Source organism: Prionailurus bengalensis, chromosome A2 (genome assembly GCF_016509475.1).
Source record: "Prionailurus bengalensis isolate Pbe53 chromosome A2, Fcat_Pben_1.1_paternal_pri, whole genome shotgun sequence".
Taxonomy (NCBI): domain Eukaryota; kingdom Metazoa; phylum Chordata; class Mammalia; order Carnivora; family Felidae; genus Prionailurus; species Prionailurus bengalensis.
In genome coordinates, this window is record NC_057348.1 from 124,935,112 (window position 1) to 124,961,991 (window position 26,880).

The following is a 26,880-nucleotide window of genomic DNA, read 5'->3' on the forward strand; positions in this document are numbered from 1 at the left end:
TTATTAAGTACTTAATTACAGAAACATGTAAATATCACTTTTTAAGTATATTAATATATAATAAATAGAATATGCATGTGCATGCACATATAGATGATAGCTAGTTGGATAGATGGATAAATAGATGATAGATGATTGAAAATGTCAGGAAGGACAAACACTAAATGTTATAGTAACTATCTCTGAGTGGTAGAATTTTATCTTTCCTTCCTTTTTTTCTTCCTTCCTTCCTTCCTCCCTTGCTTATCCAGGGGCTAAAATTTTCCATGATTACATACATTTTATAATATAAAGTAATAGCCCACTGACCCTTTAGTCTGTATAAACATCCATCATTATGCTAGCTGTGTATATGAGATATTTTTTTAACTGTCAACACAGCCCCCACAAAAAATTATCCTTTCATGCACTTCTCTGGGTAAACTTTATGCTTGAACCCTGAGAGACCCAATGCTGAGACTGTGTAGATAGATGATAGATAGATAGATAGATAGAGATCTTATACTGATGAATATCTAAACATTCAAAACTTACATTCTCAGTGAATGGGTAATGACCAAGATAAGATATATCTGGATATATAGGTAGTATCTAGAAGCTACAAGCAATAAGGAAGCTCCCAGAGGCTGATATGAGAGATAGAAAAAGTGCCTCTCTCTGCCCTGAGCTCTCTCCCTTCTGAACCTTCCATGATGCCGGAAATTCAAACTAGTGGAGTCAGTCATTTTTCCTTAAGGTACTCTCTCCAGGAGGACCCAGCAGTACATTTGTAGCCTGGATTGAGCAATGTGCATGCACCACACGAGCATATACTGGTCAAGTTGTCACTTTAGAGCGCATGACCCCTGTTTGATGGTGGACAGATCAAGTGTGGTGGGACCAGAGGGGTTTGGAAGGTCCAGAGCTTTGGGTCTAAAGGGGGACATAGTAAAAAGAGGGATATCTTAGTCTGTTCAGGCTTCCCTAACAAAGTGCTTAAACAACAGAAATTTATTTTATCACAGTTCTAGAGGCCTGGAAGCCCAAGATCAGGTGCCACTTGATTGTGTTCCTGGTAAGAGCTCTCTTCTGGTTTGCAGATGGCTGCCACTTCCTCCCTGCTGTGTCTTCATATGAGGCAGGAGATGAGAGAGAGGGAGCCCATGCTCTCACCTCTCTTCTTATAAAGGCATAAATCCCATCCTGAGGGCTCCAGGCCTTCATGACCTCATCTAACTCTGATCACCTCCCAGAGGCCCCATCCCTAAATACCAGCATGTTGGGAATTAGGGTTTCAACATATGGATTTGGGGAAGACACACACACTTAGTCCATAAAGAGAGAGAATTGAGAGGAAAAAAAAAAAAAAAAAAAGACACCGTGGAAGTAACTGAAGACCAACCAAATGAGAATAGACAAACACTATTTATCCAGAGCTTGCAAAAGAGCCATATGGGTTGCATGGCATGGCTTGCAAAAGAGCCATGACTTACATTTTGGCAGAGACTCAAAAGCCAGTGGTAGAATGGGAAAGCTTTATAGTGGAAAAAAAGGAAGATATCAGGTGTGCCTGGTTGGTGGCTATTGGCCTGGGAAGCTGCAGGCAGAGCGAAGTAGAAGCTTGACATCCTGTCTGATTGGTTAGGGGTGTGCATTTGGCTTTCTCTGGTTGGTTTTACGTTGAAAGCAGGGACAAAACCTGAAGAAGCTGCCAGTCATTAATCAAGTGTTGGCTGTTTGGCATAGAGTATCACAGGTCTTACTGGCCAGCATGCTAGAGATACAGGTCTGACTTGTACATAAGAAGGTGGCTTTCTGGTCTGCCTACTATAGATAATGGACTGGTTTCCTGGCCTGGCAGCTACAGAGTGTGGGTCAGAGTTCTGTTTTTATATTTGATCTTGCCATGATCCATTTGTTTACTCGGTCTGTCAACACAATGTGACGAGACAGCGGAACAGACAGAACGTCTACTGCCAGTCACTTCGCTAAGTTCTTTCCATGCGTTGTCTTCCTGAATCCTTACACGATGCTGCAAGGGGGCATTATCATCTCTCTTTTACAAATAGAAGACAGGCGTGCAGGTTAAGCCCATGTGATTGACCAGAAAGCCTGTGTGTCTTCCCGCTGTATCAAGCTGCCTCTCAGAGGAAGGACACTGCAAAAGGGAGGTGGTAAATGGCTAAAAAAAATGCTCAGGGGTGCCTGGTGGCTCAGTCAGTTAAAGTGTCCAACTCTTGATCTCAGCTCAGGTTTTGATCTCAGGGTCGTGAGTTCAAACCCCACACTGGGCTCCACCCTAGGTGTGAAGCCTACCAAAACAAATAAACAAACAAAATAAAAACAAAAACAAAGCGCAGAGTGAAAAAAATACTTTTCCTAATTAAAAAACCCAAGCACATGCTCTGTGGCATGGCTTTTGCCTTCAGAGCGCTATTCCTGTCTTCTCTCCTAAACTGTTTCGTTTTGAAGTATTTAATATCTAAAAGATGGCCGCTACGGGTGGGTGAGGTCTTCCTGTGCTTTCAGATGTAAATCAGATTGGTTTATCCCTGTCCTGTGATTCTTGCCAGTTCCAGGAGGCTGGTATGTCCTTGACCCCTAAGCTCTCACATTCAACGACTCATCTCATAGGGTTCTTCTGTTCCCTCCGCTCCTGGTCCAGAAAGCATGGAATCCACATCATTTTCCTTGAGTTCATCACTCACAAGAGTAAATACAGCAAATGTTGCCGGAGGTTCGAGGTGATGAAAGGTTTCTACATCCCCTCAGCTGCCCCACCCCTCTCCCTTTCTCATTAGGTCTTTCACCATTATGGTTGAGCTCTGTCTCTCTCCAGAATCTCCTGTATCTCCCTGCTACTAGATTTTCCAGTCCCTAAATTCTTGGCTTCCTCCGTCTTCCAGTCTTTGAAATAGTACAATGCCTCAAAGTGATCAGCTTTCCCACTGATATACAGTATGCCATTACCCTTCCCCGAAGGTAGAAATGGTGGCAGTCAATTTTTATTCTCTAATACAAGTTTACATCTCCATCACCTCTATTTTCTAGTTGTCCATTATCACCACCATGAGCCCCTTCTGGAATGAGGAGCAGAGAGTAGTATCAAAAGCCTGTATACTCTCTGTATCTGATTCATAAATGGAATTCACCTGATTTTCTTTTAAGTTTATTTATTTATTTTGAGAGAGAGTGAGAGAGTGAGCAGGGGAGGGGCAGAAAGAGAAGGAGAGAGAGAATACCAAGCAGACTCCGTACTGTCAGCACAGAGCCCAACGTGGGGCTCCATCTCACAAACTGTGAGATCATGACCTGTGCTGAAATCAAGAGTCAGTCACTTAACAGACTGAGCCACCCAAGCGCCCCATGATTTTCTACTTGTCATTACAGCCAAGCAGCTATGGAGATTGCCAGTAAATAGATCTCCAGTGGTGTTAGCAGGCCAGGATTATTGCTCATCAACAAGGGGACATCAGCAATGATTAGTGTGAACAGAAGTGCACTTTATAGGTTGCAAAATTCAATCTATCACTCATTTATGAACCACTCTTCTTACTGGCAAATATGTCTATTTTCTCTCCCTCAAAGGCTGACAGAAAGAAAAGGAAAAGCATTTTTTAATAAATGATCTAAATACTTTCCCAAAAACAGGTGTAGAAGGCAAGAGGTAGAGGAGATAAGATTTTCAATCTTGTAGCTTATCTTTCATAAACAGACATGCTCTTGATGCCCAGGGGTATCTACTTCTATAAAATAGAACATTTAACTGCAGAGGGACAGGAGATGTGGGAGGTGCAGACACAGCATGGATAAAGTAACATATCTACATATAACTGCATCTGGTCATTGTGGCTTGGAAGATGTGATACAATCCATACTATAGCCAAATTGCATGTTTCAAATTAAATGAGGCACAAAGAGGTGGAGAAAAAAACTTTGTATTAAGAACTGGGTTAGACTCTTATTCATTTCTAGCTAAGTGAATTTAAGATAAGCCCATTAACTGCTCTCAGTACCTTTTTTCATCAGTAAATGTAGGTAAAATGGCTTCTCTACAAATAACTACATTTAGCAAAAGATGTAAAGAACTTCATGCAAAAAAAAGTATAAATATATAAATAAATGAAGCTTATAACAAGTTCATGGGTAGTAAAATTCAATAGCCTAAAGATGTCAGTTCTCCCCAACAACATATAGATTAATGCAATTCCTGTTGAAATTAAAATAGGACATTTTATTGAGCTTGACAAACCAATTTTAAAATATATGTGGAAATTTCAAGAGCCAAGAATAGTCAAGACACTCCTGGAGAAGTAGAACAAAGTGGGGGGGGGGGATGTTACCGTATTAAATATTAAAACTCATCATAAAGTCAGAGTGATTAATAGAGTGTGGTATTGACACAATACAATAGACAAGTAGAAAATAAAACAACCCCAAAACAGGATCTACAGATATATGAGAACTTTATATATGTCAGAAGATCATAGGAAAAGAAATAAAATTAGGTCATTGCCTCAATTTATAGGGAAAAAACAAATTCCAGGTGAATTGGAGACTTAAATTTTGTTAACTTTAAACAGAGCAAAAAGCAATTTTATTTCAGTAAAAAATGAGTTTATTTATAAATAGCAGAGAAATTGCAATTTGGGACAAGCAAGTTATGATGAACCTTAGGCCAGTCCAAAGAGACAAAGGGGAGGTGAGATTTTATTAGGTTTTAGGAGGATGCTGGGGAGGGCTGTTCTGAACAAAAGTTCATTTGAGAACAAGAGTTCCAGGTGGTGGTTGTTTCTCATTGACAGCAGGCGGTGGTTGGTGCTTTGTGGCTGGGGCAGGGAGGTACCGATCTTTCTTACTTTTCTTTCTTTCTTTTTTTTTTTTATGTTTATTTATCTTGGAGAGAGAGAGAGAGACAGAGTGTGAGTGGGGGAGCGACAAAGAGAGGGAGACACAGAATCCAAAGCAGGCTCCAGGCTCTGAGCTGTTAGCACAGAGCACAATGCGGGGCTCAAACTCACCAGCAGTGAGATCATGATCTGAGCCAAAATTGGATGCTTAACCAACTGAGCCACCCAGGCACCCCTTCCTTACTTTTCTTAAAGGCAGGAATTAAATTCTATGTGCAAAGTGCCCTCCCTTGTCAAAATGATTGTTTCTTCTTTCTGATGGTAATCAGGCTGCAAGGAGTGGTAAGTATGTGAGCACCCCCTGCAGGGCTTGCCAACTCCATTTTAAGTGAGGTTTCCTTTATTTGCACAATATGTAAAACTTTTAAAAGAAAATGTAGGGTGATACCTTTATGCCATTGGGATAAAGAAGGATTTATTAAGCAAGATCCAAAATACGTTAAATCATAAAAGAAATGATAGATAAATTTGATTTGTTTAAAAAGTTATTTAAAAAGTCAAGTTACAAAGTGGGAGTTATTTGCAACACATATATCTGGGAAAGATTAGTATCCACAATATATGAAGAACACCTAAAAATCAATTTATAAAAGAGTTTTTTAAAAATATGAATGAAATAAATAAGTTGCAGAGATGAAAAATTACAGCGTAGGGAATATAATTAATAATAACCTAATAATATTGTATAGTGACAGATGGTGACTGCACTTATCGTGATGAGCACTAAGTACTGTATAGAATTGTTGAATCAATATGTTGTTCACTTGAAACTCCTATAACATTGTATGTTAATTATACTTCAGTTAAAAAATAGGAGGTGCCTGGGTGGCTCAGTCAGTTGAATGTCCGACTTTAGCTCAGGTCGTATCTCATAGTCTGTGAGTTCAAGCTCGGTGTCAGGCTCTGTGCTGACAGCTCAGAGCCTGGAGCCTGCTTCAGATTCTGTGTCTCCCTCTCTCTCTGCCCCTCCCCTCTCATGCTCTGTCTCTCTCTGTCAAAAATAAATAAACATTAAAAATATATATATAGCCACAACAACAAAAGATAAATAGAAAAAAATGAGCAAGACATAAACAGGCATTTCACAGAAGGGAAAAGAGGAATGGACAAAAATAAGATTCTCAACCTCACAGATAATTAGGAAAGTGCACATTTAAACCTCATTTGGGTACAATTTTCTTCTAACCACAGGATTAGTAAAAATTTTGATATCTGATCTTTATTTTTTATTTATTTTGAGAGAGCAAGAGAGTGAGAGTAGGGGAGGGGGAGAGAGAGAGAGAGAGAGAGAGAGAGAGAGAGAGAGAGAGAGAGAGTCCCAAGCAGACTCCATGCTGTAAGCCAAGAGCCTGATTCAGGGCTTAATCACACAAACCTAAAATCATGACATGAGCCGAAATCAAGAGTTGGGCACTTGGGGTGCCTGGGTGGCTCAGTCGGTTAAGCGTCTGACTTCAGCTCAGGTTGCGATCTCACGGTCCATGAGTTCGAGCCCCACGTCGGGCTCTGGGCTGATGGCTCAGAGCCTGGACCCTGCTTCGGATTCTGTGTCTCCCCCTCTCTCTGCCCCTCCCCTGTTCATGCTCTGTTTCTCTCTGTCTCAAAAATAAATAAACATTAAAAAAAAAAAAGAGTTGGGCACTTAATCGACTGAGCCATCCAAGCGCCCTGTACCGTTTGATCTTTTAAAGTGTTGTAAAAGATAAAGAGGTCATGGTTTGTTTAGCAATATCATCCCTCAAAAACTTAGTAGATTTCTGATATATTTGCTTTCAGTGAGTTTCATGTGCCAACAATCATGTCCAAAAAGTCTTTCTTAATAGAATTCTCAGGTCTGACTTTCTTTGCTTTCTCATGCAATCCCTATCTTTAACTTAATGGAAGCTAGTTTGAAGCCACCTGAAACAATAGTGGGGAGGCCCCATCCTTAGTCTGATCTTTGCCTTGGGAATGATTCTAACTGGGTCTTTGCTTGTTAAAACTTCTCAGAGCTATAACTTAACTTGGGGACGAGGGTCAGCTTCATTGGCATAAGTCTTGCACACTTAGAAGTTGTACACATTTGCTTTAATGCTCTGCTCACATTTTCCTCTTGCACTGGGTCAGGTAAAGTGTGTATCTGTTACTATTAGGGACTAGAAGTAATTGATGCTTACAGCTCTATGAAATCTGAAATTGTAAGACTTTCTTTAACTTCCTTTCATTTTTACCAACCAACTCTTGTCTGAGTTCATCTTTTTTTTTTTTTTTCTAATACCCTGCTAAACACATCTGGTAGCAATCAACAGAGACTAATAACATTCTGTTTACCAATTGTGATGGTTAATTTTATGTGTCAACTTGAATGGACTAAGGGATGCCCAGATAGCTGGCAAAACACCATTTTTGGGTATATCTGGAAGGCACTTTTGGAAGGATTTGAATTGGTAGACTAAGTAAAGAAAATGTACTCACCAATATGGGTGGACATCATCCTAACTTCTGAGGGCCTGAACACAATAAAAAGGCAAACAAACGGCAAATTTGCTTGAGCTGGAACATCCATCTTCTCCTGGACGTCAGTGTTCTGTTTCTCATCTTTGGGTTAGGACCAGGATTTACATAATTGCCTGATTCTCCAGCCATTGAGCTCAGACTTACACCATCATCTCCCCTGGTTCTCATTCCTTGGATTTGGACTTAATTATACCACCAGCTTTCTTGGTTCTCCAGATTGCAGACAGCAAATTGTGGAACTTCTCAGCCTCCAAAATTTTATGAACCAGTTCCTATAATACATTTCCTCTTCTACGTATTTGCTATTGGTTCTGTTTTCTGGAGAGCTCTGACTCCTACACCAACCTTGTCCCATGGGCTCCGGGCTCCGTAGGCACACAATTTGATTTCCCAGGCATCATATGTGAACATTGTAGCAAATGGATCTCTAGTGTCCCAGCTTCCAATATCAGTTTCCTTGCCACCTGCTGCCTGCCCACTAGGCCAATGTCACATATTTTAGATTTTTGTTATGATAGCACTGCATATGAGATACCAATTTCTGTTTCAGGTAAGGAAACATTAGATGTACTACCAAAGAAACCCCCAAATAGAGTAGCCTTAACAAAGTAGAACTATGTTTCTGGTTTAATTAAAGTCCAATTGACAGTAAAGGTCAAAGGGAAGGGCACTGTTCCACAGTCATTCAGAAACTCAAAGAGATGGAGATTCTGCCACACTTAACAGATTGCTGCTAATGTACCCCTCCACATCAACATCCAACAGTCAGGGGTGGGAGGAAGAGAGAGGCAGAGGAATATTCAGGTGGTTTATCTGAGCCAGACCTGAGAATAGTGTATATGGATTCTTCCCATATTCCCATAGGTAGAACTTAGTCATATGACTCCACCCTGCTGAAAAGAAAACAATTTGGTGGACAGTTAACCTGTCTCTGCCACAATTATCTTAGTTCTGTCAGGGTTCCTGGTTCCACCTGAGCTGAGGAGCTGAGGAATAGACAAGGATGTGAGGTAGGTTAGGTTAAACTTGCTCATATCTAGCTATGACCTCTGGTTTGTTAGAGGGTCAAAAAAACAAACAAACAAAAAAACCCACAAGGGAAAGTAGTAGTCAAAATCCCACAGCTAAGCAGATGAGACCTAATGTATGAAAAATATTTAACATTGAGGTTATATTTGTAAATAAACAGGACATCAGTGATCAGAAATCAAAAACTAATTTCAAATTTAAAAGTTTTACAAATCAAGCCTAACTACAAAAAAAAAATTTAAATCAACCTGAAATACATGGAATTCCCAACATATGAAAAAATATTTATTTAAAAATATCACCAGGTAAGAGTTTTGAGGGAGGAGCCAAGATGGCGGAGCAGCCTGGAAATTCTCAGCTTCTCTCATCCCTGAAATGCAGCTAGATAAGCACCAAACTATTTTGCACACCTAGGAAATTGATCTGAGGATTTACACAACAATCTGCATAACTTGAGCCACAGAACTGAGCCGGTACCCAGTGCATAGAGGTGAACTGGGGGAGAGAGAAGCCGTGGAGGGTAGGGAGCTGTTTTTGCAGAGAGTGGACAGAGAAAGTGGAGAGAGTGGAGTAAAAGCACTCCCCCGGAAAGTACCTGGAGAGAAAGAGAAAGAGTAGAAATACTCACAAGAGACTGAACAAGAAAGGGAGAAAGAAGAAAAAGGTTTCAATGCCATCAAAATAACACCAGCATCATTAACAGAGCTAGAACAAATAATCCTAAAATTTGTATGGAACCAGAAAAGATCCTGAATAGCCAAAGCAATCCTGAAAAAGAAAACCAAAGCTGGAGGCATCACAATTCTGTACTTCAAGCTGTATTACAAAGCTTTAATCATCAAGACAGTATGGCACTGGCACAAAAACAGACACATGGATCAATGGCACAGAAGAGAGAAGCCAGAAATGGACTCACAAACATATGGCCAACTAATCTTTGACAAAGCAGGAAAGAATATCCTATGGAATAAAGACAGTCTCTTCAGCAAGTGGTGCTGGGAAAACTGGACAGCGACATGTAGAAGAATGAACCTGGACTACTGTCTTACACCATACACAAAAATAAACTCAAAATGGATGAAAGACCTAAATATAAGACAGGAATCCATCAAAATCCTCGAGGAGAAAGCAGGCAAAAAAAACCCTCTTTGATCTAGGCCACAGCAACTTCTTACTCAACATGTCTCTGGAGCCAATGGAAACAAAAGCAACAATGAACTAACTACTGGGACTCCATCAAGATAAAAACCTTCTGCATGGCGAAGGAAACAATCAGCAAAACTAAAAGGCAACCGATGGAATGGGAGAAGATATTTGCAAATAACTTATCAGATACAGGGTTAGTATCTAAAATCTATAAAGAACTTATTAAACTCAATACCCAAAAATCAAATAATCCAGTGAAGAAATGGGCAAAAGACATGAATAGACACTTTTCCAAAGAAGACATCCAGATGGCTAATAGATACATGAAAAAAATGCTCAGCATCACTCATCATCAGAGAAATACAAATCAAAACCACCATGAGATACCACCACCTGTCAGAATGGCTAAAATTAACAACCCAGACAATGACAGATGTTGGTGAGGATGCGGAGAAAGACGAACACTTTTGCACTGCTGGTGGGAATGCAAACTGGTGCAGCCACTCTGGCAAATGGTATGGAGTTTCCTCAAAAAATTAAAAATAGAACTACCCTATGACCCAGCAATTGCACTTCTAGGTATTTATTCAAAGGATACATGTGTGCTGTTTCAAAGGGGCATGTGCTCTCCAATGTTTATAGCACTGCTATTGACAATAACCAAAGTATGGAAAGAGTGCAAATGTCCATCGACAGATGAATGGATAAAGAAGATGTGGTATATATATACAATGGAGTATTACTTGGCAATCAAAAAGAATGAAATCTTGCCATTTGCAACTACATGGATGGAACTAGAGTGTATTATGCTAAGTGAAATTAGCCAGAGAAAGACAAATATATGACTTCACTCATATGTGGAATTTAAGATACAAAACAGATGAACATAGGGGAAGGGAAACAAAAATAATATAAAAACAGGGAGGGGGACAAAACATGAGACTCTTAAATACAGAGAACAAACTGAGGGTGGCTGGAGGGGTTGTGGGTGGAGGGATGGGCTAAATGGGCAAGGGGCATTAAGGAAGACACTTGTTTGGATGAGCACTGGGTGTTATATGTAGGGAATGAATCACTGGATTCTACTCCTGAAATCATGATTGCACTATATCCTAACTAACTTGGATGTAAATTTTAAAAAATAAATAAAATAGAGAGAAAAAAAATTAATAAATAAATAAAAACATCACCAGGTGGATTTCCTTGTTACAAACAAATCACCTGCACTCATTATAAGTCCATAGATGGCTTCCTCCTCCGGCCAGGAATAAATTCTGTCTCATTTAAAAATCCCAATACACCAATTGCTCTTCCTTCAAGCTCTCGGCATATAAGAACAAAGGGTTCCCTGTGGCTCTGCAAGGGGCCTGAAGCGAAGGGAAGTAAAAAGCAGGAACTGGCCCCTGAGACACTAAATTTACAGTGTGGGGTATCCAGGGATGCATGCTTGAACCAAAACTGCCTAAGGCAGCATGACGCTTCCAGTCCGAATCTCATGGACCTGCTGCCTCTAGGCTACCCCAGCTACTAATGCTCAGTGATGGCTGAATTTAACTGCTTTTTGCTCCAGCTCAGCGCCAAGGCCCAGGTAGAAATAATCCTTTTATCTCTCAATAAAGGAGAATTACTGGCATTTTGTAGCTCAGCTCTCTTTGAAGGGCCATCGTGAGAAGCTGGAGGCTTTGCATTTCCCTGAGTGGTCAGATTAAAGACGCTTTTCCCTGATCTCGTTGGGAGATCAAAGGGCAGGTAGTTGATTATATTGTCACCCAGCTGCCCCCTGGAAAGTACTGCAAGTTTCCATTTTAAAAGGATTTCAGAGTACAAATGTCATGCTCAAGAACTTTTCTGAAAAACAAAGTCTTCAGAACCATATTGTTTCAAAGCCAGCTGTTACTCCAGCAAATGGGAATGCTTCAAAAGGATATAATTTGGTCGGCTGTATTTCTTACTTGCCTCCCATGGGTAAAATCCTTCCGGGATAAGTTTTGGATGTATATAATTCCTGTAAACAGGTAACAACATTGTATAATAGACTATCTAAATGTAGTAATACCTTCTGTTCACTTCCATAAAGGTGGTTCATATTCCTCCTGAAATACTGTTAAAACTTTACTCATCTCAATTAATAAGAGAATTGATATTCTCAGCATAGGGTTGACACCTTAAATACATTATTTTAGGTCAATATTCAAAACTCTGACTTTGGTGTTTATGCCTCATTTTTTAAATTGGGAAACTGAGGCTGGGAACGGTCAGCATTTTGCCTCAGGTTGCACAGCTGGTAATTGGTAGAGCTGGAAGGTGTAATCGGTTCTGACCTTGAAGCCTATATCCTTCCCAGGATGCCACCTTAGAAATCAGGGTTTTTCAACCTTGACACTACCGGTATGTGCGGCTGGATAATTCTTTTTTGCTGTCCTCTGCATCTTAAGATGTTCAACAGCATTCCTGGCCTCTACACACTAGAGGCTGCTAGCAGCCTCCCATACATCGAGACAACCAAAAATGTGTCCAGACATAGCCAAATGTAACCCTGGGGAGCGATATTGCCCGTAGTTTAGATACACTGCTGTAAATGCTTCTGAAGCGTTTGCTTCCTTCCACCACTGAAGCCTTGTGGTTTTGTGAAAAGCACAGAATAATTGGAAGCCATAATAGTACCTGAGAGTGGCCTTGCGAGGTATACATTAAGAAATAAAAAAATCAATTATAATTAGCATTTCAGTTTATTGCCCATAAAAGAGCCCCTTATTCCTATTATTCCTGATAACAGTTTGTTCACTCCAGTGAGTAAATGCTCACACTGTGAAAAGACTCAGAAGCTTCAGAGGCTTGCGACCAGCTCAGAAATTCAGACCAGACTCCTCTTGAAGACATTTTAGGTCTCCCCATTTTGGCCTCAGTTTTCCCCACTCCAAAGCCAACATTCTTTCAGGCTCCAGCCAAGTGAGGTGACTCCACCATGGTCCAAATACATCCGACATTTTCTCGTTTCCGTGTCTTGGGTGAGGACTCCCTGTTTCATGAGTCTTTCCTGCCCCCAGCTCTACCTTTGGAATCTCTGCATCTGCCCCGCAGCCTCCTCAGCATCGTGGTGGGGTCCTTATCTCATGACAGTGTGCTATGCTGTTTGGATTGGGCTGGGTTGGACTGGAGAGGGGCTAGAATAAGAAGTGCAAATGTAAATTTCACACCAGTTTCCATGGGTTTAAAATAAATTTCAAATGTGGAATCTGAACAATGTAGTGAGGACAAGCAAGCACAGCAGTTGGTTTGTAGTATACAACTGTCCTGCCCCATGTGACAGGGGCCCTGGGTAGGCTTTTGACCTGGACCACTGCCAGGGTTGTACCCATGGAGCCCTAATCAGTGGCATCCCAGGGATATGTGGGATTGGCATCCCATCCTCACTGAGGGTATGCTGGGACAGGGCTGTGTGCATGCAGAGGAAGGGCACCTTTTCCCAGTTTTTACAAAGGTGTCCTATTGCCTGGCAGAAGCTCTGACAATAAAAACTCCTCCACAGCATCAATGGACCCTGTGTCCAACACCTCCAATCCCAAAGTTGCCATCTACACACTCCTTTTACTAAGAGCTCTCTGAACTCTGTCCACCCTAATCAACTTTAATTTTATCACTACTTTTTAACGAGAGAGAGGTTTATATTGATTGATTCAACAAATATTTATTAATCATTCACTAAGCTTAGAGGATACAGGAATATAAAAAAACCAAGTCCTTGCTTCCATCAAGTTCATATTCTAGTGGATTCTTATATTTATCCTTCATGTATTTACCATCAAACAATAGCCTACATAGAATTAAATTATAACCAGGCTCCTACTTGGGACAGTTTTTTTTTTTTTGTCTTTGTTTTATTTTTAATATCCCTGGCTTGAGCTTTTGTTGAGAGTGGAGTTTCTGAGTTAGATGTATGAGTTACTTTGGGGTAACTATTATAGACAATGGTTTCACCATAAGTTGCTAAAGTGACTAGATGGGTATGTTAGCATTGACCCCTGGCCAATTCCGGGTTTGAAGGCTAATTCCAGCTTCCGCTGACTCAGGGCATTCAGCCATGACCCAAGAGAGTCTGGATGTCCGGATGCATTTGCATTTTATATCAAGTTGCACACTGAGCAGTTTCCAGCATCCGGCCCAGAGCTGTCTTTCCTCTGAAAATGTCCAGGAGGTCCTCCTGGGAAGAGGTGAGCGGGGTACAAGTGGTCCCGTGACAGCTGTGGGTCTAGCCTGTGATGTTCCTGTTGGCAACAACAATTTCATTTCACAATGCCCTTTTGTATCTACAGATGGAAAGCTGTGCACCAGTTACAACCGAGGGCTCATCTCAAAGGCAAAAATCAAGGCCATCAAATATAGCATTGCCATCATTCTTGGTAAGCAAAGTACCTCTTTGTGTTGTAGAACTGGGTGAACATTCCAAAAGCAAACTTGCACCTGGGAGCTGGTAGTGGAGAGCCCACGCAAGAAAGGAATTTGTCTGCAGGCACTGCCAGCTTTGTCTGACTGTAGCGGAGCATGTGGAACTTGCCATACACCATCTGCATCTCCTTTAAGGGCAGACATTGGTGCCTGATGCCTCCCTGTATGACTAGAGTAGCCTACCAAGACCATGGGGTGGATAATTTGAAGAAAGTCGATTAAGACATAACTAGCTGATCTGAAATCATTATTATACTACATGTTAACTAATTTGGATTTAAATTAAAAAAAGAAAAAAAGACATAGCTAGCTAGCTGGATGATGTTCACCATACCCAGTTGACCCAGTTGCATTCTCTAACATGTACTCCCCCTGGAGCTGAGGTATATGGGCAAAGTAAAGATAGAAGTGACATTCCAATTCTTCTGGATATATAACTGCAGAGTCACTACAAATCTCTCCCTAATGGTCAATTTACCTTCTCCCCCATCATCCTATCTTCTTTCCTTTCCTTTTATTTTCCTTTTCTTTTTTTTTTAATGTTTATTATTATTTTTTTTAATTTTTTTTTCAATGTTTATTTATTTCTGGGACAGAGAGAGACAGAGCATGAACGGGGGAGGGGCAGAGAGAGAGGGAGACACAGAATCGGAAACAGGCTCCAGGCTCTGAGCCATCAGCCCAGAGCCCGACGCGGGGCTCGAACTCCCGGACCGCGAGATCGTGACCTGGCTGAAGTCGGACGCTTAACCGACTGCACCACCCAGGCGCCCCTAATGTTTATTATTTTTGAGAGAGAGAGACAGAGAGCAAGCAGGGAAGGGGCAGAGAGAGGGGGAGACGCAGAATTGGAAGCAGGTCCCAGGCTCTGAGCTGTCAGCGTAGAGCCTGATGCAGGGCTCAAGCTCACAGACCACGAGATCATGACCTGAGCTGTAGTCAGCTGCCCAACTGACTGAGCCACCCAGGCACCCCTTTTCTCTTTACTCTTAAGACCAATAAAGTCACCTCACCTTAGAGGGGAAAAAAAGATATTTCTAGAGCACATAGTATGTGTTGGATTGGTGTGTATTCTTCGTTATTCTCAAACCATCAAAGCTTCCTCCCTCTTACGCCCTCTCACCTAATGACCTTGCTTCCTATTTCACTAAGAAAATACTGTATCAGAATAGAACTCCTTCACCTTTGGGGCAGCCCGCCAGCCAAGCAGAGACCCCGAGTCTGGAGTGCAAAAGCAGAGGGGCCGGACGGAGTGTTCTGACAGCAAGTGGGACTTAACATCTGGAAGGTTATAAGTTAACAGCTCTGCTCAGAGAGCGGGAAGGCTGGGGGACAATGGGAGGGAGAGTTGCTGAGCCCCGGGACGACAGAGCTCAGCTTGGTGGGGAACAAAGGCGCTTGCCAGCGCCATCTCCCCCGCCCATCCCCCAGCCAAAATCCCAAAGGGAACCAGTTCCTGCCAGGGAACTTGCTTGCACCACGCAAACACCCAACGCCGTGCTTCTGCAGATCCAGTGCTTCTGCGGATCCATCCCTCCGGTGGCAGGTCTGACTCCCTCCTGGTGGCACAGGGCCCCTCCCAAAATGGATCACCGAAGGATAAGAGAGCTGAGCCAGCCCCTCCTGCCCCTGTGCACCTTGCCGATCCACCCCAGCTAATACGCCAGATCCCCAGCACCACAAGCCTGGCAGTGTGCAAGTAGCCCAGATGGGCCACGCCACCCCACAGTGAATCCTGCCCCTAGGAGAGGGGAACAGAAGGTACACACCAGTCTGACTGTGGCCCCAGCGGTGGGCTGGGGGCAGACATCAGGTCTGACTGTGGCCCCACCCACCAACACAAGTTATTCAAGACAGCACAGGGGAAGTGCCCTGCAGTTCCCACCACTCCAGGGACTGTCCAAAATGACCAAACGGAAGAATTCCCCTCAAAAAAACGTCTAGGAAATAACGACAGTTAATGAACTGATCAAAAAGGATTTAAACAATATAACAGAAAGTGAATTTAGAATAATAGTCATAAAATTAATCGCTGGGCTTGAAAACAGTATAAAGGACAGCAGAGAATCTATTGCTACAGAGATCAAGGGACTAAGGAACAGCCAGGAGGAGCTAAAAAAATGCTATAAACGAACTGCAAAATAAAATGGAAACAACCACGGCTCAGATTGAAGAGGCAGAGGAGAGAATAGGGGAACTAGAAGATAAAATTATGGAAAAAGAGGAAGCTGAGATAAAGAGAGATAAAAAAATCCAGGAGTATGAGGGGAAAATTAGAGAACTAAGTGTTGCACTAAAGAGAAATAATCTACACATAATTGGTATTCCAGAGGAGGAAGAGAGAGGGAAAGGTGCTGAGGGTGTTCTTGAAGAAATCATAGCTGAGAAGTTCCCTGATCTGGGGAAGGAAAAAGGCATTGAAATCCACGAGGCACAGAGAACTCCCTTCAGACGTAACTTGAATCGATCTTCTGCACAACATATCATAGTGAAACTGGCAAAATACAAGGATAAAGAGAAAATTCTGAAAGCAGCTAGGGATAAACTTGCTCTAACATATAAAGGGAGACCTATAAGACTCGTGACCGATCTCTCTACTGAAACTTGGCAGGCCAGAAAGGAATGGCAGGAGATCTTCAATGTGATGAACAGAAAAAATATGCAGCCGAGAATCCTTTATCCAGCAAGTCTGTCATGTAGAATAGAAGGAGAGATAAAGGTCTTCCCAAACAAACAAAAACTGAAGGAATTTGTCACCACTAAACCAGCCCTACAAGAGATCCTAAGGGGGATCCTGTGAGACAAAGTACCAGAGACATCACTACAAGCATGAAACCTATAGACATCACAATGACTCTAAACCCATATCTTTCTATAATAACACTGAACGTAAATTGACTAAATGCGACAACCAAAAGACATAGGGTATCAGAATGGATAAAAAAACAAGACCCATCTATTTGCTATCTATAAGAGACTCATTTTAGACCTAAGGACACCTTTAGATTGAGAGTGAGGGGATGGAGAACTATTTATCATGCTACTGGAAGCCAAAAGAAAGCTGGAGTAGCCATACTTATATCAGACAAACTAGACTTTCAATTAAAAGCTGTAACAAGACATGAAGAAGGGCATTATATAATAATCACAGGGTCTCTCCATCAGGAAGAGCTAACAATTATAAATGTCTATGCACCGAATACGGGAACCCCCAAATATATAAAACAATTACAAACATAAGCAACCTTATTGATAAGAATGTGGTAATTGCAGGGGACTTTAATACACCACTTACAGAAATGGATAGATCATCTAGACACACGGTCAATAAAGAAACATGGGCCCTGAATGATACTTTGGATCAGATGGACTTGACAGATATATTTAGAACTCTGCATCCCAAAGCAACAGAATATACTTTCTTCTCGAGTGCACATGGGACATTCTCCAAGATAGATCACATACTGGGTCACAAAACAGCCCTTCATAAGTATACAAGAATTGAAATCATACCATGCATACTTTCAGACCACAATGCTATGAAGCTTGAAATAAACCACAGGAGAAAGTCTGGAAAACCTCCAAAAGCATGGAGGTTAAAGAACACCCTACTAAAGAATGAGTGGGTCAACCAGGCAATTAGAGAAGAAATTTAAAAATATATGGAAACAAACGAAAATGAAAATACAACAATCCAAACGCTTTGGGATGCAGCGAAGGCAGTCCTGAGAGGAAAATACATTGCAATGCAGGCCTATCTCAAGAAACAAGAAAAATCCCAAATACAAAATCTAACAGCACACCTAAAGGAAATAGAAGCAGAACAGCAAAGACAGCCTAAACCCAGCAGAAGAAGAGAAATAATAAAGATCAGAGCAGAAATAAACAATATAGAATCTAAAAAACTGTAGAGCAGATCAATGAAACCAAGAGTTGGTTTTTTGAAAAATAAACAAAATTGATAAACCTCTAGCCAGGCTTCTCAAAAAGAAAAGGGAGATGACCCAAATAGATAAAATAGTGAATGAAAATGGAATTATTACAACCAATCTCTCAGAGATACAAGCAATTATCAGGGAATACTATGAAAAATTATATACCAACAAACTGGACAACCTGGAAGAAATGGACAAATTCCTAAACACCCACACACTTCCAAAACTCAATCAGGAGGAAATAGAAAGCTTGAACAGACCCATAACCAGCGAAGAAATTGAATCAGTTATCAAAAATCTCCCAACAAATAAGAGACCAGGACCAGATGGCTTCCCAGGGGAGTTCTACCAGACGTTTAAAGCAGAGATAATACCTATCCTTCTCAAGCTATTCCAAAAAATAGAAAGGGAAGAAAAACTTCCAGACTCATTCTATGAAGCCAGTATTACTTTGATTCCTAAACCAGACAGATACTCAGTAAAAAAAGAGAACTACAGGCCAATATCCCTGATGAATATGGAGGCAAAAATTCTCAATAAGATACTAGCAAATCGAATTCAACAGCATATAAAAAGAATTATTCACCATGATCAAGTGGGATTCATTTCTGGGATGCAGGGATGGTTCAACATTCGCAAATCAATCAACGTGATACATCACATTAATAAAAGAAAAGATAAGAACCATATGATCCTGTCAATCGATGCAGAAAAGGCCTTTGACAAAATTCAGCAACGTTGCTTAATAAAAACCCTCGAGAAAGGCGGGATAGAAGGAACATACTTAAAGATCATAAAAGCCATTTATGAAAAGCCCACAGCTAACATCATCCTCAATGGGGAAAAACTGACAGCTTTTTCCCTGAGGTCAGGAACATGACAGGGATGTCCACTCTCACCGCTGTTGTTTAACATAGTGCTGGAAGTTCTAGCATCAGCAATCAGACAACAAAAGGAAATCAAAGGCATCAAAATTGGCAAAGATGAAGTAAAGCTTTCACTTTTTGCAGATGACATGATATTATACATGGAAAATCCGATAGACTCCACCAAAAGTCTGCTAGAACTGATACATGAATTTAGCAAAGTGGCAGGATACAAAATCAATGTACAGAAATCAGTTGCATTCTTATATGCACTAATAATGAAGCAGCAGAAAGACAAATAAAGAAACTGATCCCATTCACAATTGCACCAAGAAGCATAAAATACCTAGGGATAAATCTAACCAAAGATGTAAAAGATCTGTATGCTGAAAACTATAGAAAGCTTATGAAGGAAATTGAAGAAGATATAAAGAAATCGAAAAACATTCCGTGCTCATGGATTGGAAGAATAAATATTGTCAAAATGTCAATACTACCCAAAGCTATCTACACACTCAATGCGATCCCAATCAAAATTGCACCAGCATTCTTCTCAAAACTAGAACAAGCAATCCTAAAATTCATATGGAACCACAAAAGGCCCCAAATAGCCAAAGTAATTTTGAAGAAGAAGACCAAAGCAGGAGGCATCACAATCCCAGACTTTAGCCTCTACTACAAAGCTGTCATCATCAAGACAGCATAGTATTGGCACAAAAACAGACACATAAACCAATGGAATAGAATAGAAACCCTAGAACTAGACCCATAAACATATGGCCAACTAATCTTTGACAAAGCAGGAAAGAACATCCGGTGGAAAAAAGACAGTCTCTTTAACAAATGGTGCCGGGAGAACTGGACAGCAACATGCAGAAGATTGAAACTAGACCACTTTCTCACACCATTCACAAAAATAAACTCCAAATGGATAAAGGACCTGAATGTGAGACAGGAAACCATCAAAACCCTAGAGGAGAAAGCAGGAAAAGACCTCTCTGACCTCAGTCGTAGCAATTTCTTACTTGACACATCCCAAAGGCAAGGGAATTAAAAGCAAAAATGAACTACTGGGACCTTATGAATATAAAAAGCTTCTGCACAGCAAAGGAAACAATGAACAAAACTAAAAGGCAAACAACGGAATGGGAAAAGATATTTGCAAATGGCATATCGGACAAAGAGACTAGTATCCAAAATCTATAAAGAGCTCACCAAACTCCACACCCGAAAAACAAATAACCCAGTGAAGAAATGGGCAGAAAACATGAATAGACACTTCTCTAAAGAAGACATCCAGATGGCCAACAGGCACATGAAAAGATGCTCAACGTCGCTCCTCATCAGGGAAATACAAATCAAAACCACACTCAGATATCACCTCACGCCAGTCAGAATGGCCAAAATGAACATATCAGGAGACTATAGATGCTGGAGAGGATGTGGAGAAACGGGAACCTCTTGCACTGTTGGTGGGAATGCAAATTGGTGCAGCCACTCTGGAAAACAGTGTGGAGGTTCCTCAAAAAATTAAAAATAGACCTACCCTATGACCCAGCAGTAGCACTGCTAGGAATTTACCCAAGGGATACAGGAGTACAGATGCATAGGGACACCTGTACCCCAATGTTTATAGCAGTACTCTCAACAATAGCCAAATTATGGAAAGAGCCTAAATGTCCATCAACTGATGAGTAGATAAAGAAATTGTGGGGGCGCCTGGGTGGCACAGTCGGTTAAGCGTCCGACTTCAGCCAGGTCACGATCTCGCAGTCCGGGAGTTCGAGCCCCGCATCAGGCTCTGGGCTGATGGCTCAGAGCCTGAAGCCTGTTTCCGATTCTGTGTCTCCCTCTCTCTCTGCCCCTCCCCCGTTCATGCTCTGTCTCTCTCTGTCCCAAAAATAAATAAACGTTGAAAAAAAATTTTTTTTTAATAAATAAAAAAATAAATAAATAAATAAATAAATAAATAAATAAAAAGAAATTGTGGTTTATATACACAATGGAGTACTATGTGGCAATGAGAAAGAATGAAATATGGCCCTTTGTAGCAACATGGATGGAACTGGACAGTGTTATGCTAAGTGAAATAAGCCATACAGAGAAAGACAGATACCATATGGTTCCACTCTTATGTGGATCCTGAGAAACTTAACAGAAACCCATGGGGGAGGGGAAGGAAAAAAAAAAGATGTTAGAGTGGGAGAGAGCCAAATCATAAGAGACTCTTAAAAACTGAGAACAAACTGAGGATTGATGGGGGGTGGGAAGGAGGGGAGGGTGGGGGATGGGTATTGAGGAGGGCACCTTTTGGGATGAGCACTGGGTGTTGTATGGAAACCAATTTGACAGTAAATTTCATATATTGAAAAAAAAAAAAAAAGAACCCCCTCACCCTTTCACCTTCACATTCTTCCACCTATCTGCCTCTGTACGATGTGCTCTTTTCTCCTATTACTGTGGATAAACCAACACTGCTTCTTTCTAAGCCCAAAATGATGGCTGGAGCCCTGCATCCCATTCCTTGCCGCCTCCTCAAGAATTTTGCCTCTCTGGGTATCTTTCCTCCATGACAGGCCTCCCCTCACCTGGATCATGTGCACATAAATGCTGTGCAGTAGCTCCCTTGGTGAGCTCTTCAGAATAGACCCGCTTCACCACTCTCTCTCCTAGTACAACTTCTCCACAGTTTACCTCTCATTCTCTGGAGTCTGTTTCTATCTCACTTCTGTCCTGTTACTCCTGAAACCACCCTCACCAAGGTCACCAAAACCTCCAAAATGCCCAGTGTCGATTCTCAATCTTCATCTTGACTTGTAAGCAACATGTGATCAGGGTCTCCTTCTTAGAACACCTCCTTTGCTTAGAAATCATACTTATGATTTCTACTTGAGATCTTGATTTGCATTTCCAATAAATTCATCATACTCAGCACGTCAAACCCAATGTCTTGGCATGTTCTTCTCCTCCTCCAGAGTAACTCTTCCCCCCATTTGTCCCCATTTCAGTAAATGACACCATCTTTCACCCGGTGTCTGCATCAAAAACCTAAGGGCCATCTGTCTGTCATTATTCTATTTCTCTGACATCCTGCATAACTAGCACATCAGCAAAGCCTGGAGGCTCTACATCCAAGATAGTTCTCAAACCCAATCATCCTTTGCTATCTATACAACTCCTGGCAAAGCCTCCACGAATTTCTGCCTGTAACATTAGAACTGGTCTTGTCTTATTCCTTTTCTGCAAAACAGCCAATGTGATCTTTCAAGATTGTAAACCAGGTATCATCACAATCCTGCAAACCCACCTCTGGCTTCCCATTACATCGGAATAAAACCCCACGTTTTTACCATGTGTGATCTATCGCTCAGCCAGGTCTCCAGCCTCATTCCCAGGGCTCTCCCTCTTGCTCGTTCTCTCCCACTTCTGTTGGTCTTCTTGCTATTTCTTTACAATGTCAACTTGTTTGCACCTTAGGGACCTTGTGTTGTTTCCACCACCTAAGAGACTCTGCCCCTAGATGGCTGCCTGGCTCCCCCCTCACATCATTTTGTTTACCAACGGTGCTACCTCTTCAGCCAGTCCTCCAGCACAAGTTGTAAACAGCCTCCCTCGTCATTATTCTGTGGTATTTTTCTGCCTATTCCCACTTCTACCTGACATTATATCTATTAATCTGCATTTTGTGTATCCCCTACTGGCTTCAATCCATGAGAGCAATGACCTTTGCTTTGTGTTCCTTATATTATTATCACTAAAGCCTTAAATAAGATCCCACATACACTAGGTGCTTAATTAATATTTCCTGGGAACAAATGGATTAGGATATGCAGGAAGAAAAAGGATTCTTTTTATTTGGCTCAAATACTACCCTCCCTGCCCTCTTGCAGCTCCAGGAGCTCTGAGAAAGCATACCTCTCGTGGAAGCTGCGTGTCAGCTCACCAAAATGGTCCATATCTCACCTTTCTGAGACACAATTGCAAAATGCCAAACAGACCACACGCAGTGTGACACAGCCAGTAGAATAAAGGCACAAAACAACACTGCAGGCCGACCTGGGGATAAAGCGTATATAACCACGGGGGCTCAGAATCCTTTCCCAACAGCTTACAAAGTAGATCAAAGATTCTCTTGCCTTCCCAGACCATCAGAAACACAGATATACCTCCCATGGATGTTGAGTCAGGAAATATATGTTATACATGTGTGCCAGAGCCAACATAATTATTTGTAATCAGGAACCATATGCCCAGGCCCTGGGGGTCCTTTAGTCAGAGAGCAGAGATGCCCACAAGAGGGGCAGCCCATGTTAACAGCCCAGTCAGACCAAAGCAGCCCTTCCTAAAACACATGTTTTGTAAGGCCCCTTTACCTGAAATGAAATGTATAATTAATACCACTTACCCAACATAAGTCTTCAAAGATCAATATTTAATAATACAAAGGAGGACTAGAAAGAAAATAATTTATAATAAAACCATGCAGATTTCAATATGTAAATACTTAGGCACAGCTACCCTAGGAGAATAATGAAGTAGTCAGCTAGATGTATTAACAGCTACAAAGGAAAATCAGTGCAGGTGTGTTTTCATGAAGGCACGAAAATAAAGCAGTATTGCTGTCAGGGACCTGATTTTCTGAGCAGGTAAACAAATCCTGCTCAAGTTCCAAATTACAGAAAGTAATCTTTACTCCCTTTGCAAGAGAATTGCATTTCTGGAAAATTCACTATTTAGTACAAATATTTGTGTTCATATATAAAATAGAGTTAGGTTTCCAGAGTTCTGGAAATTATAAACAGAGTGCTCTGCTATATAAATCAAAGGCTGTATGGGACCTGGGTCCCGCAGGAGGACTAGTATCCCTGGACGACACCCCAGACCCCTTACCCCCTCAACACACACAAATCCACAAGCATGCACATTTTCAAAATGCTCCCAAGAGGACTTTTGCCCCTCCATGCCCCAGAGCCACTGTTCTAGGTCAATGCTAAGCTCAACCACCAGCACCCAGAAGGCTCAGTGGTCTTTGTGTTTCAATTGCTCCTCTTTAATACGTTGCCAAGGTCTGGGGAAACAAACACATGTCAGTTGAACAGTTTCAGAAGAAAGTTGGCCCCTACAAGCAGATGGGAAAGGAAGCCTGACTTCTCTGAGGAAAGCCCTATGGGTGAGAAAGCGGGGAGAAGGAGGGTGGAGAGGGTATGAAAAGAAAGCAGAAGAGCACATCTCAGTGTTTAGTCAGCCTAAGAGTGTTTACCTCTGTGCATGTGGGGATTGGTTCAGTTCTCCAGAGAATGAGGAGAGAGACATATATGTAAAGAGAACTGTTAGAAATTGGCTTAGGATCTGCAGAGCCAGGAGAGCCCATGGTGTAGTTCCAGTCCGAGTCTGAGTGTGAAGGCAGGAGAACAATGTCCCAGCTAGAAGATAGTCAAGCAGACAGCACAATTCATCTCTCAGTCAGCTTTTTGTTCTATTCAAGCCTTCTGTGATTGAATGGGGCCCACTCACATCGAAGAGGACAATCTCCTTTTCTTAGTTTACCCATTCAAATGTTCATCTCATCCAGGAACACCCAGCAATAATGTTTCCCAAAATATCTGGGCACCCCGTGACCCAGTCAAGGTGACACATGAAGTTAACCATCATACTCTGGATCTCTGTTTACCACTCATTTCCTCTGAGGATGTTGAGACAAACAGAATCAGGGGCTCACACGCACCGACTGACTTGGAGAGGGGTAGAGGGCAGCTGTTTTCTGGAGTGGCTAACTTAGAAATGGAAAAGAAAATTAAGAACATTGTGATGAGGCCAGACATTGCTTTGAGAACATTAGGCACCACAACTCTCCCCTGCCGCACACTAAAACCAGAAATCACTATCTGGTTAATATGCTTCCTGTTCTTCTGGGTTTTTTTTTTTTTAATAGAATCTCCAAAGAGTTTTGCTGGTTTTCCTTCCACATGATACAGGATAAGAGGCTGAGGCCATGCCAAGCCATTCCCAACCTTTCCATGAAGACTGACAACAATGGTCAAATCAAACGCTCCCTTTACAGACAGAGAAGATCCAAGAAATTCCCTCAACTTTAACAATGTATCTGTGGGATGTGTATACATGCATGTGTACATGTGCGTGTGTGTGTGTGTGTGTGTGAGGAAACATGACATTAATGTGAACACACACAACTGTCCTAAATATTTCTGAGAGATCCCAGGGGCTAAAGAGCCTCCTATTTGGAGCTCCAGTTGAGGGCGCCACTGAAAGGCCCCTGGTTGTGATATGCTATGGCACTAATGGCTCTCTTCTCCCCAGCCTTCATCTGCTGTTGGAGTCCATACTTCCTCTTCGACATGTTGGACAATTTCAGTCTCCTTCCAGACACCGAGGAGCGCTTCTACGCCTCTGTGATCATTCAGAACCTGCCGGCTTTGAATAGTGCCATCAACCCACTTATCTATTGTGTCTTCAGCAGCTCCATCTGTTTTCCCTATGGGTAAGGGTCACTACTGCCTGGGCCAGCGCAGATGGCCATTGCACTAGGACACTGACATGTGTCTTCTCTTTCAGTGCCTCCTGGCAGGTATAGATGAGATGCTTCAGGGTCAGAAAGGTCTCGCTAGTGTGACAAATTCAAACCCAGGCCTGGGCCATTGTCCATGCTCTTTCTCCTATAACCGTATCACCTCCTGTAGCAACCATCTTAATCGGGTCACACATAGAAGAGCTTTCTTTTGTCCAAAGTTTCTCTACACTAATTTCTCTACACTCAATACAATGCTGTGGTGATAGCAGGATCCAAAGCCTTATTATCATTTTACAGATAAACAAATGAAGGCCCATGACCTTAAGTAACACTATTGAGGTTATCTGAAAAATTAGTAGCAAAGCTGAAATTAGATCCCTCCCACAACTACTCAGCCATCTTGCTGTTTTTCAGCTGTTTTAATGCATGGGCTACAGAGAATAGGTAGAGATATCCATAGGAGATAAAATAATAAAGTGGTTTAAGGCTTGGGTTTGATGTCAGTGGCCACAGTTCAAATCCTGCCATTGCTGATTCATGGCTACGGATAATAGATGTGGATAAGCTCAATAACCTTGAGCAAGTTATTTAACTTCCATAAAACTCAGTATCTTCGCCTATAAAATGGGACTAGAAGCAATGCCTACCTTTCGACCAGTGAGGTCTCTGTACACTGGGCTCTGGTGCTGACCAGTGGGAAGACTGGGAGTGGGAAGGAAAGAGGGATATTACATGCAAAGTGCTTAGTCCAGTGTTTAGTCGTCAATACATCCTCCATAACTATTAAGGTTTAACTTCCTTACTTCTCTTTTCATCAGGTCAAATTATTTTCCCTCTCTGATTTATTCTTTCTCTAGGCAGCAAACATCACGGGATTCCAGAATGACATTCCGGGAGAGAACCGTGAGGCACGAGATGCAGGTTCTATCCAAGCCAGAATTTATCTAGACTCTGGGACAGTAGTATGGCTAGTCTGAGCCCCATCAGCAGTGCAGGGTCTGTCTCCACCTTGGGCACGTGTCTCCATTCTGCTGCTTTGCACAAAGCAAACATCCCAATGAGTGTGTATCTCCTACGTCAGCAAGTATTGGCTAATGTGAAGTCACCAACTGTTCATGTCAGCCAGGAAAGATGCTCCCTCCTCCCCATGACTCCCAGCCCTCCTTCCCACTGGTCAGCACCAGAACCCAATGAACAGAGACATCTCTGGCCCAGGATCAAGCTTGGGCAAGCAGAGGGGACTAAAGAAGCATACTTGTGCTACGAGAGTCTTCTAATTACAACTTCGGATGTAAATAAAAGACTTGTTAAAGCTTAGATTGTCCCCCCATCTTTGGATTGGCTGTTTAGTAGTTGTAGCCCAGAAGATATCTGTCCTCAAAATGCCAACAAATTCATTTCCAGGCATGGGTACTTTGTGTCTCCTCTGCAGATAGCCTTGGTTTGTAGTTGGGTGTGTTGGCAGGAATCAACCTCACAGTACTGTTGTATGAACAAATGATTCGTCAAAAGAACCCAATGCTGGCCCTCCAGAGGAAAGTTAT

General features: G+C 41.9%; 1 protein-coding gene across 1 annotated transcript in view; it reads left to right on the top strand.

Moving 5' to 3' along the window:
• Positions 1-26,653, top strand: part of NPSR1 (neuropeptide S receptor 1) — a 154,000-nt gene extending 127,347 nt beyond the window's left edge. The window contains exons 7-9 of the mRNA XM_043589237.1: positions 13,874-13,960; positions 25,126-25,306; positions 26,194-26,653. Coding sequence (XP_043445172.1) covers positions 13,874-13,960; positions 25,126-25,306; positions 26,194-26,284 — 359 coding nt within the window. The 3' untranslated portion in view covers positions 26,285-26,653. The remainder of the gene's footprint in view (positions 1-13,873; positions 13,961-25,125; positions 25,307-26,193) is intronic.
• The last annotated feature ends 227 nt before the right edge of the window (positions 26,654-26,880 follow it).